The 17,281-nt window shown below is 40.1% G+C and overlaps 1 protein-coding gene across 1 annotated transcript; it reads right to left on the bottom strand.

Annotated features, from left to right (window-relative positions):
• Positions 1 to 1,207: 1,207 nt before the first annotated feature.
• pmp22b (peripheral myelin protein 22b) lies at positions 1,208 to 9,340 on the bottom strand. Its single transcript, XM_038735873.1, has 5 exons — positions 9,185 to 9,340; positions 8,428 to 8,518; positions 8,064 to 8,157; positions 4,666 to 4,806; positions 1,208 to 3,668 (listed from the first exon to the last, which is right to left on the bottom strand). Exons 2-5 carry the CDS (start codon positions 8,503 to 8,505, stop codon positions 3,508 to 3,510), a joined length of 474 nt encoding a protein of 157 aa, XP_038591801.1. The 5' UTR covers positions 8,506 to 8,518; positions 9,185 to 9,340; the 3' UTR covers positions 1,208 to 3,507.
• Between the last annotated feature and the right edge of the window lie 7,941 nt (positions 9,341 to 17,281).

The raw sequence follows: 17,281 nt of genomic DNA, 5'->3' as shown, positions 1-17,281 counted from the left end.
AGGTGTAGGCTGTCTATCATCCCATTTTCCAGATCTGAATCTTTTTAATTGTTTGTAAGGGAAGCAGAGCATTGCTAAATCTGATGAACAAGGTTAAAAACAGGACGACAAGATGTTTTTGTACAAACAGTTTGACCCACTATATTCCTCATTTTATATCCCTTATTTTATATCTCATTATATATTCTTGCATATTTTATTTTTTAACATAGAAATCTCATTGTTTTTTGTCGGAATTTATCAAATCATTTATAAAATGTAGAAGACTCCTTTGTCTTCTGCCTTTTCCTCTAATGATATGTTATGCCGTAAAGGCCTTTATAATGGCTCTGGAGGAAGAGCATTCATTAGATTGACTGAAGGGTAATAGAGAGTAGACAAGTAAGAGAAATTACCTCTCTCTATCACATGCATGCATACTAATAACAGAGGGTATCCACCCTCATGAAGAAGCTGAGTTCTAGACTAGGCTTAATGGTCATAAATAAATGAATGAGATTTAACACATTTTAATAAGAAAAAATGATCTGCTAAATCCAAGAGACACATTGAGGGTTTCCTCACTCCCTCCGGAATATCACAGTAGATGGTAGATTAACTGTAGTGCTGATATGTTACCACATAGAGGCAGTGTTTGCTAATTTAGCCATATATATGATTCTTTTTTTGCTGTTACTAAAAACATCCACCAGATGGTGGTACATGGACAGGACATGTTAAACTACCTGTCAAACCTAAAAGTATGTAAAGATTTTATGGATGGAAATATAGGCATATACCCAGAAAAATACAGAAATGGTTCCATCAGGAATAACAATGATAAGCTCACAGAGATTTTCTCAGACTCTCGAAACTACACACAGACCACAATGCAGTGTCCCCATTTCACCCTGTGCTGGTATGTTGGGGGGGAGGCAGTGGGAGGCTGTGACCTCTCAGGCCTGCAATAAGAATCCTCCTTCTGAGAGTACTCTTTCATTGCTGGAGATTTAGATGCCACTCATCAGCTCAGTGCAGAAGTGCTGGTTGTGGACTGACTATTGTCTTTTAAAGGAATAGATATCATCACAAACCACGAGCCATAATCTGTGAGCACAGGTTGCATGACAGCTGATTCTCATTGACACAAGAAGGTTTTGCCTCTCCAAAAATGGAGTGGAAATGCTGTAAACATGTGTAGTGTTATAGAAAGACACAACAAGCTCCATCGTGGTGGTAAGAAACATCCTTTAATGATTAAACTCAAATAGCTTTGGTAGTATCTTGAGCATTTGGAAGTTTAGGTGTAAACATGGCATGGACAATTGAACTTATTGTCGTTTTACACAAAATGAAAGGGCAGTTGTCATTAGAGGCAATCTCTTCTAACTGAACCCAATAATGAACATCATGTGAAAAACTACAGCAGACTACGTAGTGTAAGCTCAGAATTAAATACTTTAATCCACCACAACATAGCTCTATTTTGGAAGGCTACAGTATCTCACAGGAGATGTCAGTTGGAGGACAGACCCTTGCTTACAGTGTACAAGACACGTCCAAGTCCTCTAATTTCTGATGCTATGAGAGACAATGTTGACACTGAAACACTAGCTGCATGTTTTGAATAACTGGCATTGGGTGCAACCTGCCGTGCCTTTGCCCCAGTGTGTGCAACACAAGTCACAGTATTTGCAACCACATGCACAAGGCAGCTTATTTAATCCACCGGAGAATGATCACTGTAAGGTAGAGTTGTTTGACTAGACTGTACACAGGAATTTACATGCTGCACTCTGCGTTTCAGTTGATGTCACGCACCTCATAGCATATGAACAGGCAGGTACTGTCAGTCATAACAGATTCATCACCACAAATGTTTCAGAATTAGCTTTTTTCATAATTTTAATGTATATTCCCATTTACTGGCAGTTTTTCCACATTAGGCTTTTGTAGCACAGCAGTGTGTTTCAGAGTTTACAGGCAGACAGCATAACCAGCCTAGGAAATTACTTGAAATTCTGCTTTATGTAGTTTCTAGCTCAACATGCATTAAGTGTTAGCATGAATCCAGTCCCTTGTATCAGTGGAATACACAGTATTAGATAATGTGAGAGTAGTTTTATTGAGTAAGTGAATGTTTTAGGCTAGAGCAACATCAACATAAACATCTGTTATGCACAACATATAAACAGTGTTTTATATAGTAGAAGAAAAAACCATCTAGGCGCCAGTGGGCAGAGACTGCAGCATGTAAAACTTCAAGTATGTGAAACAGACGTTTGAATCATCACTGCAAACCTCTCTGTCCTTTTCCTCACATATAGAGTTAATATTAAATATGTTTTTCCTACAATCTGGTATTTTCTTATATGGCTTCAACTCTGTGACAATTGTTTCTAATAACATTAGATGTATATTTATTTTCTTAGGCTATTATGCCCCATTGTTTTAATTTGTTTTATGGTATTCTACTAAATAGGCAATTTGGCTTCTTGAGACTTTATCGGCCATACACACCAGGTGAACACAAACATCAGAATGAGGGAAAAGTAAAGCAAACAGACCGAATATAAAGCTTATATAAAGTAATTTCACTGTGATCCAACTCCTCACAAGCTCACAGAATAATACTGACATTCCAAGTGACTTGATACACCACCCCAAACTCAATTATTATTATTTTGTTTTACAGTAGCTGATGAAAAAAATCTGACACTGCAATGTGAAATAGGCTGTGTTCCCTATAGAAGCAGTCAGGCACTGTATGTACAAGTGTACCTCTGTCTGATTCTCACTTAAATTCATGGCAAGATGTTTGACTCTAAACATTAACAAAGTAACTCTGTTGCTTTCAGTAATAGGAATGATAAATACATAGCACCATCTTTTGTTGAAAATAAGAAATAGAAAAATTCTGAAATTAAAAACACTGAAACTTGCAAATTCACAATTAGAAAAAGACCAAATCTATATTTCATGGCTATGCTACGTCCATGGATGTTACCACTCTTTTTGTGAAGCAAGCCCATCCAAAAAATCTTCTTCATCTAACCTTTCTATTTCTATACATGCAGTTTGGTTAATATACTTCAAGAAACTTTTTTACTAATTCTTTGGCAATTAGCAAAACAGAAAAAGGCAACAAAAATACGTACATACACAACAAAATAGCATCTAATTATTTCTTCATTACAAACAAACAAACAAGGCACTTAATCAGCTGAAACAAGCTCATCTGTTGACAGAGCAACACAAAACTATGTACATATATGTAAAAAGTGTTATAAATAGGTTTTAAACCATAGATACTATATACATCTTTTAACTGAGACAGTATTGGTTGTTTTTGTGTTGGTTTACATGTTGATGTTTGGTATTACCCCCCCTTGCTGTGATCTGGATGTATTGGCCGGTGGCTCCAGTGGCCATTGGTACTCAGGCATCAGAACTTAAACTTCAGAGGAGCACTGATGACACTTGCATTTGGACAGGGGGTTACTGGGAACACTGGGATGGAGTGATGGCTCATTCTCGCTTCCTCAAGATGACATAGATGAGTCCGCTGATCAGCGCCAAAGGGAAGGCCACCCACGCCAGGATGTAGGAGTAGCCGAAGAAGACTGTCTCCGGCACCCAATCCGGACTCATCACTGTGTAGATGATGGCTCCGCTCATCACAAACAAACCTGCAGGGAGGAAAAAGTGAGCATTGAATAATGCTGCCATCATCTTGTTCAATCATCAGATCATGTTTCTCTGCAGTATTGTGCTCTTGTGGCCTGGGCTGAACCATGTCGAGCAGGTCAGTGTTTCCCAGAAGACAGGCTTCCACATTACATCACTGTGTTTCATGCTTATTGAACCGCAATCCAGCCTTTGCAAGCCTCTCCTGCTCCGCCCACCTCCATGGTCCGACATGGCATAATCTGCTTTCAGACCCCCGCACTGCCAGCCTTCCTGACATTTTAACTTGCGCTGCTGGCAGCATGCCCAGTGTCATTCCTGTTTGGCTGAGTGGGCACCTGGGTTCCAGGCAATGCGCTGGCACAGTACAGAGAGCATACCTGGGATGTTGGAAAGGGCTGCCAAGAGAGCCCACAATGGACTGGCAATAGAGCTGCTCTCTGGCCAAAGGGCATGAAGTACAATAGACAAGCTGAGCATTAAACCATTAATAACAGGCTCAGACTCTCTTAATTTGATTATCTACAACAGAAGATAAAGTGTGAGCATCTGCTATTGGTTTGTCTGTGTTGGATTTTTGTGAGCAGTGTATTTTTAGACAGCTTGTGTTTTAGACAACATGTGTTACTGAACTAATTGAGCACATCAGAGTTGTGCTGAAAACATTAGTCTTAAGCTGATTAGCAAGTGATTGTATGTCAAGGAAATAACTTAAGGTTTGGCTGCCTTTCTCTGTTTTATACGATTTTCAATTGCAATGCAAGCAATTTGAAGATGTAACTAGGAGAGGGAAAATCTGATCAACGAAAAACTACAGACGGATGAAAATGCACTCCTAAACTAGTGGATACTGGATCCAATAAAATTTTTACTTGTTTTGTGTTGATACTAGTCAAAAATATACCAGAGTATTGTCTATTTGATTTATCTATTGTTAATGTGATCTCAGTTGTGTTGTCGATGGATTTGTGAGGAAGTGTCAAGGGGGATTGAACTCACTGGCAAGGATCTGGAAGGTTCCAGTGAGGAAGAAGCGTCCACCCTTCTGCAAAGTGAAGAGCTGGCAGAAGAAGAGGAAGAGAGACAGGCAGCTGAAGATGATGGATAGAATCATGAGAGCCTGGACCGCTTGAATCCACACTGTAGGGGGAGGAGGGAGAAGAAAAAGAGTGTTGTTAGTAACAGACCCACAATCATCATTATTTTTTTAGGACTACCTTGAAAACAAGATGGTTCATTATAATTATTAAACTTGTATTATCATCATTATCCAATGCATAATTTATATATAACATTGACTTGCTGATTGTATAAAAAGGTAAGTGGAGACAAATGAAAAAACAAATGCCAAAGTACTTTCACTGGTCTTGTCTCTGCTGAATTTAAGCAACCCCTCAAAGAGAACATAATGAGCTAGCCCTGGCCATTTTTATTTCTGGGAATGTGTAATGGATCCATAACAATTAAACCTAGGTATCTTGTTCCTAAAAGCTCTGCACGCTCCTTGCAGCTGGACAACTGACTAAATGTACCGCATTGATTGTTACTGCTAGTCCTCCAAGGCCAGGCTGCTCGAACACATTAACTCATTAGACAACTGTATTGACAGGGAAGACCATCTATCTGTGCTATCCATCGGCGTGTCTGGTTGTGTTTTTGTGTCTGTGCTTCAATCGTGCCACCATGCCAGAAATCCCAGGATTTCCAAATATGGTCTATTTCTTGTCTGAGGGTTATCCATGCCACGTCCTTAGCTTCTCAGTTTTCCAAAGAGCACACTCTCCCTCTCTCTATGCCTATCCAACTCTCTCGCTGTACCTGCTGTTACTCTCGTGTTTTTGTGACATCCCAGTCCACTCATATGCTTCTGCCCTATCCTAGTATCAGCAAATATTTCAGATAAGTCTATAAAAGTGGACTCCATCTGTATCCATGCCACTGCCAAACTCTGACATTCAAATCTCTGACGTGTTTCTTTCAACATTCTCAGCTATCTGTGGTTTGTTGATTCTGTTGCATTATGTAAATCAAAGGAATGTAGCAGTTTAATGGGGAGCACTTATAACACTGTGGAAAGGGCATGATGCATAAATTATTACTATTCATACTTGTGAACGAAAAGGATGATTAATTAAGTAAGACAGCTTACTTTGTGTGATGTTACGACTTTCACTAACCACAACACAACACTGGAGGCTAAAATAAAAACACTTCATAGCCCCGTATCGTATTTTGTCTGAAGACATTTACAGAGAATTATACAGTTTTCCTGTAGAAACACTGAAATATCTCTGTTATAGATTTGAAGGGAAACAGTATCTTGAATGATTGCACAGGTTTGCCATTTTGGAGTCAGGTTGCCTACAATGACAGCGCCACAGTATGTCTTAATGATCATTGGTTCATGATATATGGGAGGAAACATGACACACGGTAAATCTCCATCCACAAAATGCCGCCAGCACAATACTGCACCAGAGCCGCAATTAGAATCCACTATAATGATCCTGTTAACAGATGTTACATAATACTGTGTGATAACGTTGAGAAATGGGTGAAATGTTCCATCCCCCTCCTATGAATAGTGCTCACCTATAAATACAGACAATACCTCACTGCTTTCTGATAAACAAATGTTGTCCTCCTTCCTTCCTTCACTGACTAGTAGTAGGAAACTGTGACATGGGGCATTTCCTAGCATGAGGCGGGGTTCAGGGCTCAGAATATCACTGATAAGCAAGTATGACTCACATTTAAATATTTACATGAATGCTGTGGTTTATGATTGTGGTATTTCCAATGCATAAATGTACAGCTTCTACTGAAGACCAAACAGGAAAATAACTGCTGATCTTTGGTGTCTTTCTGCCTTCTGTACTGAGGCTCTACACCCCACTGTGCTAGTGCACAACAGAAATAAAACGGATGTAGTATTTACTTCACAATGTTTATGCATTGTAGGCCTTGAGTTGGGGAAGAAGACATTCTTCCTAAAAAGCTAATTTTAGAGCGAGTAAATTCTATGAAGTAATTTTCCTGGCTGTCAGGATGTGATGTTTAACTGAAGCTCAGCATGTGATAACTGTGACATGAGATATTGCTCACTTGGGCGTCATCAAATTTAAATGCAGGCAATATTTTTGTAACTTAGGCAATAAAAAGGGGAAACTCAGAAGTTCCAGAAATGTCCCAAAAATAACTATCATGACCATGATTATGACTCACTTCAGAAGGAACTTGACTGCTCAGCAAAGCTTCAAAATGCCCTATTGAATGCTGGCTTGGCCCCCACGTGAGAGTAGACCACTATCTTCCATCTCCCTAAGCCAAAGCACAGACCCGAGCATGCACGCCTTCTTAAATAAACACTGTGCGTCAGTAGACTAATGAAAGCAAGTCAAACAAACTGGCTGCACCATCAAACTACCTGGCAGAGTATACAGGCGCTGCTGCCCTGACAAAACACACACAGGCTGAGCACAGCTCATTCTAGACAAATGACATCACTCCGCTTCAGCCAGCACCTTCTGCACCACTGTGACGGCACATTTAGTAGCAAAACATGCAGCTACTCAACAGTAATCTTACATTTACTGGTTGCTAAATCATTAATTTCCTGACAATGGAAATGTTATTAGGAAGGGGTCTTCAAAAATTGTGGAATCTACATATCCATACTCCTCTTTATCTTATCTAATTCAAACATGTGGAGGTGGCTGACTGTCTAAATAAATCCCTAAACTTGCAGCTGCTGTCTTAAATTGTCCTAATGATCCCTGCAGACTATCACTGGACACTATGATCTGACACTGGGCGTGACCCACCATCAGCATGCTATGTTCTGCATGAGGTAGCCCAAGGTCTCCCTGCTTTCAAACACAGGCAGGCAGACACACACACATAGATCTTAAACTTTAAATACCCTCTGCAGCCCCACCCTGATCCACAACTCTCTAACTCCTGTCACTATGGACTCCCAACACGAAACCTGAATATGGACATCACACCACGACTATTTATACGGCGGCAGCCTATCAGCTAGCGCTTCAAAACGACACTGCCACATTCTCTGCCCTAGATGGCACCAGAGTCCCAGAGGAGCCGTGACACACCCACATCATCAACATGCTAAATGTTGGATTACAGCAAGTAATTTTCCAAAGATTAAGTCCCCCAATAATATCAAGGTGGATGGTTTAAACTTGTTTCAATTCTATCAGGCTTTTTAGTTGAGAACATTTTGCCCAAAACACTTATCAGGGAAGAAATCCATAATGTATCACAGTTTAACAGCAGAGCATTAAATGTCCGGTACTAGCTGGTGTGTTGAAAATACATATTAAATAAGTTGTTGAAGTTGTATTAATGCTATATAGTTAAGTGGTCTGCAGTCTGACCTCCAGATGATGCTGGTTCACAGTGGTATCCTCCATTGGCAGTAGAGCAGTTTATCCAGAGGTCTGAGGTGCTAGTTTCACCTGATGTCCATACCTGGTGTCAACAACATACAATCTGTTCAGTAATGTGTGAAGAGCAACACCAAATGGAAAAAACTTTCATTGGCACATTTAAATTCCTAAGACACAATTATGAAGTCTTTAGTAATCAGGTTTAATTGAAATTATAGAGAGAAAACATACATTAGATGCCTGTAAGCTTCAATTGTGGGGTTTAGTCAATTTTTATATACAATTTAATCCTTAAATTGGCATCTGAACAAAGCCAAAAAAAACCCCAAAACATAATGACAGTTTTACTTACGCTGACTATTGTCGACACAAACAAGAGAACCAGACCAGCGATGTGCAGGAGGATGATTCCCAGTAGTAGGAGCAGCATCTTTTCAGACGATCTGGACAGTAATGAGAAGAGGAGACGCTCTCTGTCAGTATGTGTGTGTGTGTGTCAGATTGGTGGGACATGGGTGTGTCGCTGCAGAAAACTCTTTTGGAACAGTCTCTGTCAGATGCAGGGTACGTTAACAATAATAACAGCGCATTTAAGAGATAGTCATTATATTCTACATGTGGGGAAACACAGTTCAACAGCAAGTTGGAAGCTGATCTAAAGGACTCCATCTCTTTTTTAGGCTATTTACTCAAACAAAGCCAAATGGTCCTGAAAAGCCTTTTGAAAAGTCTCTTTTCAAATTTTACTAATTTTTGCTCGTCATTCTGTACTTTTAAAATTGTTTTAAATTGCCTGCTCGTGTCTATTTGAGTAATGACAGTTGATCTGTAATCTACGTGATATTTAAAAACAATCTAAGAACGAATCAAAAGAAATCGCAAAGTAAAATTGCATATAATTTATATTTATATATCGGATATAATAATTTCTTATAGCGACCAAATAAAGCTTATTGACAGGGTTTTTGCGATGACAGCTCAGCCCTCAGTCTGTGCAGTCAAAGGGGCGCGGGTTTTGCAGGGAAAAGCGTGTTTCCGTCTTTAATCCGCCAGGACAGACTCTGTTGCAGCTGAATAGGCAAGTTTAGAAGAGACCAAAGTCCACTTACTTAGAGCGGGGAGCTTGTATTTCCACAAAATAAGGTTCAGGCTTGCAAGAAGCAAAATCAAGTTTTCCAAAACGAGTCCAACAGCGGTAGTCCCTCAGTGCTAAAAGTGGCTCTCAGACTAGATTGATGCCAGGGCTGACGTTCTGTTATAAAGTGTCTCATTATGGAAGAGCAACGCCCTGCGTGCGTCGCTGCGTCATGGAGTAACTCTCTGTTCCACAGCCTGGATTCCCAATATAGATGCTCCATGCGTAATAGCGCATGGGTTGCCTTAGTTACTAACTTTCGGTAGTGTGTGTAGTGACCTGACTGAACAGTGTTTGGCTGTCGTGGTAACTAAAAGCAGCTATCTGCTTTCGATGGTTTTTCCCCTTCTGTCTGAAGCTGTTTTCAGCTTTTATTGCTGTTATTGCAAATTACATAGCGCTGTACTTTGGAAATCCATTTGGATGCTGCTGCTTGCTCAGTTAATATAGAATTTACATATAACAGAGGTATATCCAACATAGATTTTTTTTATTTTGATAAATTAAATAGGAACATATTTGAGTGAAATGTTGGACAAGCTTGGCAATGGATTGCACACATGTTTACACAGCTTAATTTAAACCTTTATTATGTATGATTTGATTATGTTATAGATTGTCTCAGCTTTTTGGTAGAAGTTTTAGCCAAGCAATATGTCTTTGTCAGGCATTTCCTGAATTTGATAACGTTTGTGTCTATAGTACAGTAGAGTATGAATAAGGTATTTTGGAGTTTTTTCCAAAATGGGATGTTTCCCTGTAAACTCAGCTTCTCATTGCCTTGGCAATCAGAAACGCAAACAAATTGTTGTAATGTGGGTCTTTTCCCCCTCATGCTCATGTAGTCTGCCTCGTGACTCACAGTATGTGTGTAAGTGTGGATGGGTATGCCCAGCACACCACCAGTGAGAGATAGCATCTGGGGCTCTCCTCTGTCTGACATGACTCATTACCAGTGGGAGTGAGATGGCGTTCCCTGTTGCTAATGTGTACATAAACATATGCACTGAGGATACTCCTATAAATATGGCGCTGCAATAAATGGAATTCCAGGAAATATATATAGGGATTACAGGGAGTGGTCAAAACTGTAAACATTGTGTGTGAAGTGACTTTATTATCTCTCCCTCTGGATCTTCTTCTGGACAGTTAGTTAAGAGATTAACAAGATTGACAATTTTGATGAAGCAGATTGTTGGACTGATTCTACACACATCATTTCCAAATACAGTATGATCTTTATGGTTTTCCGATAACACTGAATGTACTGTGTTCATGAGTCAATAAACCTACACTCCTTCAATTCAGCAAAAAGTCAAATATTTATTTCAAACCAAAATATGGGCCTCCTCAATGGACAGCATATTATATAACACGCACTTTCTTCTTTCAGCTTACGATCTGCCTGGCCTCAGATAACCCCTGTCAATATCCACACTCTATTCTTCACCACTTAGCACACACTTCCTGGATGCCTCTGTATGTGTTTCTCACACTCATATGATAACAGAGGCCATTCTGCTGTGTTTATGCCCACACACGAGAGAAGGGACAATTATTAGACCAGATCACAGCCACGAAGTGCTGCTCTGAGTGAGAGCTTTGTGGCTGCTCAGTAATCAAAGTATGTGACATTTTTGCCTGAGCTGCATGGCACCTCTTGCTGTGATTGCTCTGTAGGTGATTTGCGTTGTGTATTTAATTTAGTTTATTACTCTGGTGTTCACTGAATCATCAGGCCTGAACTCTGATCATATGAGCAGAGAACTGGTTAACAGTAAAGGCTTACAGTGACTTGTAGAGGAGAACTCTTGTAAAAACTGTGGAGTAGCTGTGCAGGCGCTCCTTATTCCCATCCCTTATATGTCAATGTTTGTAAAAGACAATCAGTGGGCTGAGTGGACATGGGAGTGTTACGTTTACTGTGTTTGTGAGGCCGGCACTGAAGCCAAACTCTCTGGGGAGAGCTACATAACAAACATTCAGACCGCGATACTGAATTATGTTACATCTGGAAAAGCATCTAACATTTCACCTCCATCGTTAAAATGGTACAACTTATCCTCACGTTAGCACGGCAGACAGTGAGAGTGCATACCAAAACCGTAGATAGGACTCAGAGCCAGAGCTCATGAATCTGGAGAGTAGACGTGATTGAGTTGCAGTAACTCCATCCACATACCAACACAGAGAAGAGTGTTAAAACAGATGCGGCCATCATAAGGGATATCTGCCAAAATAATTCCTATTCTATCTCTAAAATAAAGTGGCATTATAGATGGTGATGTAGCAAAAGCACATCACCAACGATGGGACCTTGTCCCTGACGCAATTAGATTCCATTTATGTTGACATTAAAACAATGTGACAGGCTGCATTCTTTTACTTGATTACATTGTGTGCAATTTCATTTACCTTGACTCAGTCCCAAATCCATTAACTGTGATGAATAAATGGCTCAAACTCACAGCAGATATTTTTCAGCTTGACTTTGAGACAGTGGCTCCAGCTCATGCTCCTTAGAGGTCAGAGGGAAGGCCTATTTGCATTACCATTTCACCGCTAGCGAACAGGCCTTCTGCTTTGAGTGGCAGGTGTCGGTCAAAGGTGAGTCAGTCCATCAGCATGTGAAGTGCCACTGTCTGTTGGTCAACTGAGTTGCAGTAGTTTAATAGCTCCCCTCCTACTGCGGCTTTGCAGAGTTGGACTGCCCCTCTCTCAACTCACAGTGGAGTCCTCTGGCCCCGGTGCACCAAACTGTTTACAGACCCGGCTTGACAGATTCAAACAAACTCTTACATACAGTACTTCTTTAGCATGAGTGAGAAATCACATGATGCCAGTCACTACAATTATAGTCATAGCAAATACTAGCAATAATAAGCATGTACAGACCATCTGAAAAGAGATGTTGGACGGGGCTATTAGGAACACAAAGAAGGGCACGCACATTGGGGACAGGCTGAAAGAGATTGGAGGTTAATACAGTCTGTTTTTAATGTGTGTCAATACATTTTAAGCTACTCACAACTGTCTTGTCATCACACTTTAATCAGACTAGACACAGAGTGATGACAACAAAGGGGTAAAACGAGCCCTGTCCCTTTAAAATACACTGTGATGTGAGTACAGAAGGCCTCGTCTGTGAGTCAGGATCAAATGAAAGCTCAAATTAACAAGATAATAATTAAGTGTAGCCAGTGGAAAAGTGAAAGGTTGCACACTATGAGTAAGTTACCTAATTCTAATTCTAACCCTAAAATCTCGTTTTTTGTGGGATAATTAAATAGCTCTATTTGAAATTAAGCTATTAAGCAAACTCAGGCATTAAAGAGTAGCCTTGAAGACTCTAATATGCCCATGTCATCAGAAATATCTAAAATCATATGGTCACAATTCACACATGTCCATGTGTCATTCAATTTGTAAATGGTGAAAGATGTGGCTTGAATATAAGCATGACAGTGAGGTCACCATCTAAGAAAATTTGCAAATTCTATGGATAAAAAAACACTACCGTCTCTTTATTTAGCTGTGTGCTGTGTTGAACTAAGGCTGTTTTTTTCTCATAGGAACTGTGCTTCTTCCCTTGATTCCAGATTTACATTTAATAAATGTGGCTTTAAGTCAGACTAAAGGGCATATCTCTAAGTCATCCTCACCCCACTATGATTCAGCAGGAAAGACTGCAGTACTGTATCTTGAGCTCTGTGTCGCTCTTTTCTCCACCCCATTGTCTTTTTAGAAATAGAAGAATTGGACGATGTTATAGATTGTTCCAGAATTCCACTCAATCACACCAATGATCCACAAGACCTCAGTCTTCTATACATTGTACTGTATGTTCCAGTCTTTATGGTTGACCTCTGAACTTTTGTAAGCAATTTGGCTTATCTGGCTTATCACAACTCCCTGGTTGGAGACACAGTTATGTGCAGAATGTTCAGGGACTATAATGTTGACTAACTAAAAGTTTAGGGAGGTAAAGATTTTTCATGTGAGCAAGGATCAGGAGACAGTCACATACAACCACAAAGCCCCTGTACATGAGGTTGGCATGAGGTTCTTCAAACCACATAGAATATCCTGTCTTATCAGTCTGTTTCCAGCTTCCTCTCTGTAGCTCATAACGGTTACTAGGGTGATTACTCAATGGATTCCCGCTTAGTTTCTTTATTTGTTTTATCCTAGCCTACAGTAATGGTCAAACTCCGCTGTCCAATGATGGAGCAGCCAAATAGCACATTGAGAAAACTCAGAGTTTTGGCACAGATCCAGAAGTTGCCGGAAGAGCTCTCTGGCAGTTTGAGATGACTGGAAATGAAGTGAGAAATGTTCATATCATTGAGCTAGAGGAATATTAGACTAGATGTTCTAGTAAAAGCCATGTCCATATGATTTCCTGATTTTTAGGATATTTGTTGACCCAGACACACTTTTTTATGATTAATTTATCTTACATGTTATTCGTTCAGTATTTGATCCGTTTCATGTTTTAGGTTTATGTTGTATTTTCTTTTTTACAATGAAGTTCAAGATGGATTAGGGGAGTCATGGAGTAAGATACGGTCTGCTCTGGAGAGGATTCAATTTAATAATGCTTGCTAATAATGGTTGCTGTGGTTACTGTGTCCGGGTAGTAGACCAAGGCCCAAAATTGAATTGGCACAAAGGATCTGTTGGATAAATCACCTGCATCTGCAGAGAAGGAAATAATTACATAGTACAGCTAGGGGAAATATGCTCTTTAAATCGATTTAGACTAATTTGAATAGAGACAGCTACAGTATGCCTGCCAGCTTAACCTGCATTAATCAACATTTTATATTAATGTTGAATGATACAGCTTAATGTGATGTGATATGGTTTATTCCTAGTGAATCCTTTGCAGCTCAGCAAAGCTTTTTTGCCTCTTTAAGTGTTGTTTTTTCACTGTTTTGGATGAAGATGGACATTTAATGGGGTGAAATTGTTGAAATTCACCACTCTCAACAGCCTTGTTTCTAGCAGCACCAGGAAGCCACAAGAAACTTCAAATTAACACAGAGTTGAAAGTCAAACAGCTATCCACATTATGAGTGTTGGTGGAGACCAAAATAGAGCTAAAAGGCAAGCGAATATTGGACTTGTAATCGTCAGTTGGTCAGAAATATAACCTCTATAGGATAATACAAATAGTCTCAATGACGTCCACCACTTCTCTTATGATACACACTCAATCCAAATCTGTAATTACAGTTCCAAGTGATCTGAGATCAGCTCTTTGGTGTGGTAGGATGGTATGTAAAAACACAAAATAACATGGGGCACAGGGCATCTATAACAAGAGCGGGTGTTAAAAATAAACTGCCAGTATGTTTGGACTGCGGGAAGAATTCTAGAGTACATTCCCCATATGTCGAGGTGGTAGAGGAGGTCAAATAGGAAGGTTTATTTGAGTCCCATCCAGAAAGAGAACCATAGCCTCAAGCAAAGCATGAGCGACAGGGAATCAGAGGTTCATTCCACTTAGGTGAACAGACTTTTCATGGGTACCTCCACTGTGTATTTCTGAGCCATTAAGTGGGAGTTGGAAGGGGAAAGCAAAGGGGAAAGATAAGACGGTAGAAAACCCTCAACTCCTTGCTATCCGTCAGTATGTTTAATTACAAGGTGATGAGAGCAGAGAGTCTTTTGATGTGAGCTAGACAACAGGGGACCTTTCTTTGCAGTACTAGGGCTCAGGAATGTGCCTGGGCACAGGAGTGGGACTATGAGGGCCTCCGCACACACACACACATTAAACACACACCGCAGAGACCCCCAGCCATTGACTTGCTCCTGAGGGTTTTAGACAAACACAATGCTGTTTGCCCAGCAGAGACAACTCTTCAGCTCACTGTGACTGTCACTTACAATACAGTTGTAAAACATTACACCTAAATCAAAGTGCAAGGTGCACACACATAGTGGTGTGGACCCTCCCTCTGTCTCCGTGTTGGGAAACTGTAAACTGTATCTACTCTCTGTTTACACAAGAAGTTGTCATGCTGTAGCCACTGAAGGGATTCAGTGGAACTAAATTTCATGACCTTTAACAGCTTAGAGTTATATCTCTGATTACTATGCCAGTCAAGCTAGGATCTGTCTCCCACTTCCATTCACTTTGTCTTTAGACACTCATTCATACTGGTTCATATTTTGGTATATACCCTCGTCCCAGAGGTGATGGCAACGATATGAAACAGCAATTTACTGCAGTGGAAATAACAAAAGAATTAGCACAGGGAACATAAAGTAAGTATTTTCAAATCAGAGAATGCAGCTCTTTAACCATGTGATGTGACCTCCCCTTTGACCAGAAAATGGTAATCAATGTAATGATTGGAGATGTGGCGACTAATGTGTAGACAAAATTACAACAGTATTGGTGATTTGAGCTGAGTTTACATTCTTCTGGGAAGCCAAAAGTTATGCAGGAAGTGCAGTGGGGTGTGTGTGTGTGTGTGTGTGGGGGGGGGGGGGGGGTAAGGAGTGTGATAGTGTTTATGTGTGTCCAAAGTTGGTTTAGTCTTTGAAAGCTGCTGACTGAATAAAAAACATCCACATCTTGTGGATCAAGTCGAGGAGCATGAAGGCATCAGGGAACAGATGGGTGGAGACGAAGGGGGAAAGAAAGAAGCTGATGAGAAGTGGGGAGGGTGTGGGGTTTTATACATAACTGAATTGTTTGTCCAGCTCCTCCTGTGGGTGAGGTAAGTGGCCACACCAGACATTAAAGAAGCATAGTAAAGACATAAAAATTCCTAACAATTCATATTTCTGTTTGCACTAAACTAATCTGACTAAGGATGTGTGCTTGGAGTCGGAGTCAAACCTTCAAATCACAGTCTCTTACATGTCAACGCTCTCATAAGGTGACATTCAGGTAGTTTAAAGGCCCCATCCACACTACTTGAGTTTTAAAACAAATACAATCTCCATCCACAACAGCGTTTTAGCGTTTCAGAGTTGATCTCCGTCTATATTAAAACGACACATCGAGTATTCATGTAAACATGAAGCAGATGGTCTATTCTGTAGTTAAAGAAGATTTGGCGAAAGAATAAACAAATACAGATGAAGAATCACACCAGATTTTGTTTTGCTTGGACCAATAACGAGCTGGGACTGTTACTTTATGTAACACAGGAGTGTGGTGGTGGAAAACAGATTGGGAGTCATCGCAAAGTAAACAGTGACATGCACAGTAGTAGTAGTAGTAATAGTAGTAGTGTTAATTGCATGGTACAAAATATTTTAATAAAAATACCAAATAAAAAACTCTCAATATAGCATTGTGTTTCTTCTTTGCATGACCATCATCATTTCTAAAGCCACCCGTTTTTGCCTGTCCGCACTAAAACGCTCTCCAGAGTTTTAAAACGAAATACGGGCTCGGGAGCATTTTAAAACTTTTATGTTTTAGGTCTTCCTTTTCACCATTTTAGTCTGGACGGGAGTTGCAAACGTAGCAAAAGGTCTCCGTTTTAAAACGAAAATGTGGCTGGGGCCTAAGCTAAAGAGACGTGTGGGTTTGTCTTTGTTTTAGAGACGGCTGTGTTACACAAGCTAATCCAGGCTATTTGTTTGGTGGTTACAGTCGCATGTGTATCTAGGATTCCTGTTTGTGCTCCACTGAACCCTGGTTTGGATGACACACCACACCATAAAATGTGTGTATTTTTCGTGAATGTTGTTGCAAAACATATTACGTGATTGTTTATTCCTAATTTTGGCAGTGCTCCCCTTTGACTGTTGAGGCATCTCTTCTTCTTGTATGATATTAGGAAGTTTACAGAAGGTGTGAGGGTTACTTTTGATCATTAACAATACTTTTAATGTATACCTTTCAAGTGTATACAGAAGTTTCATGCATTTTTTGAAGGATAAAGGTTAGCAGTATGCAGTAAATTGGAGGCACAATTAAAGCATTAGGAGACACTGAGTAGATCCTGATTGATTGCCATGGCAGTTGATTCTTCGGCATCACAACATTTAATTTTTTTCTTCTTTTTGTGCACTAACAAGTACAATAATCATACTCAAAATG

The sequence above is a fragment of the Micropterus salmoides genome, unplaced genomic scaffold, assembly GCF_014851395.1.
Source record: "Micropterus salmoides isolate LMB-PRFRI ecotype aquatic unplaced genomic scaffold, ASM1485139v1 Ms_hic_scaffold_21, whole genome shotgun sequence".
NCBI classification, from domain to species: Eukaryota; Metazoa; Chordata; class Actinopteri; order Centrarchiformes; family Centrarchidae; genus Micropterus; species Micropterus salmoides.
The sequence above is the reverse complement of the archived record's forward strand: the minus strand, read 5'-3'. Positions and strand labels throughout refer to the sequence as shown.

Coding starts and splice junctions, on each gene's coding strand:
- pmp22b (XM_038735873.1), bottom strand. CDS start 8,505: ATGCTGCTCCTACTACTGGGAATCATCCTCCTGCACATCGCTGGTCTG. Junction 4,807..8,063: donor TGAACCAGCATCATCTGGAG/GTCAGACTGCAG, acceptor CTCCCCCTACAG/TGTGGATTCAAGCGGTCCAG. Junction 3,669..4,665: donor AACCTTCCAGATCCTTGCCA/GTGAGTTCAATC, acceptor TCCTCCCTGCAG/GTTTGTTTGTGATGAGCGGA.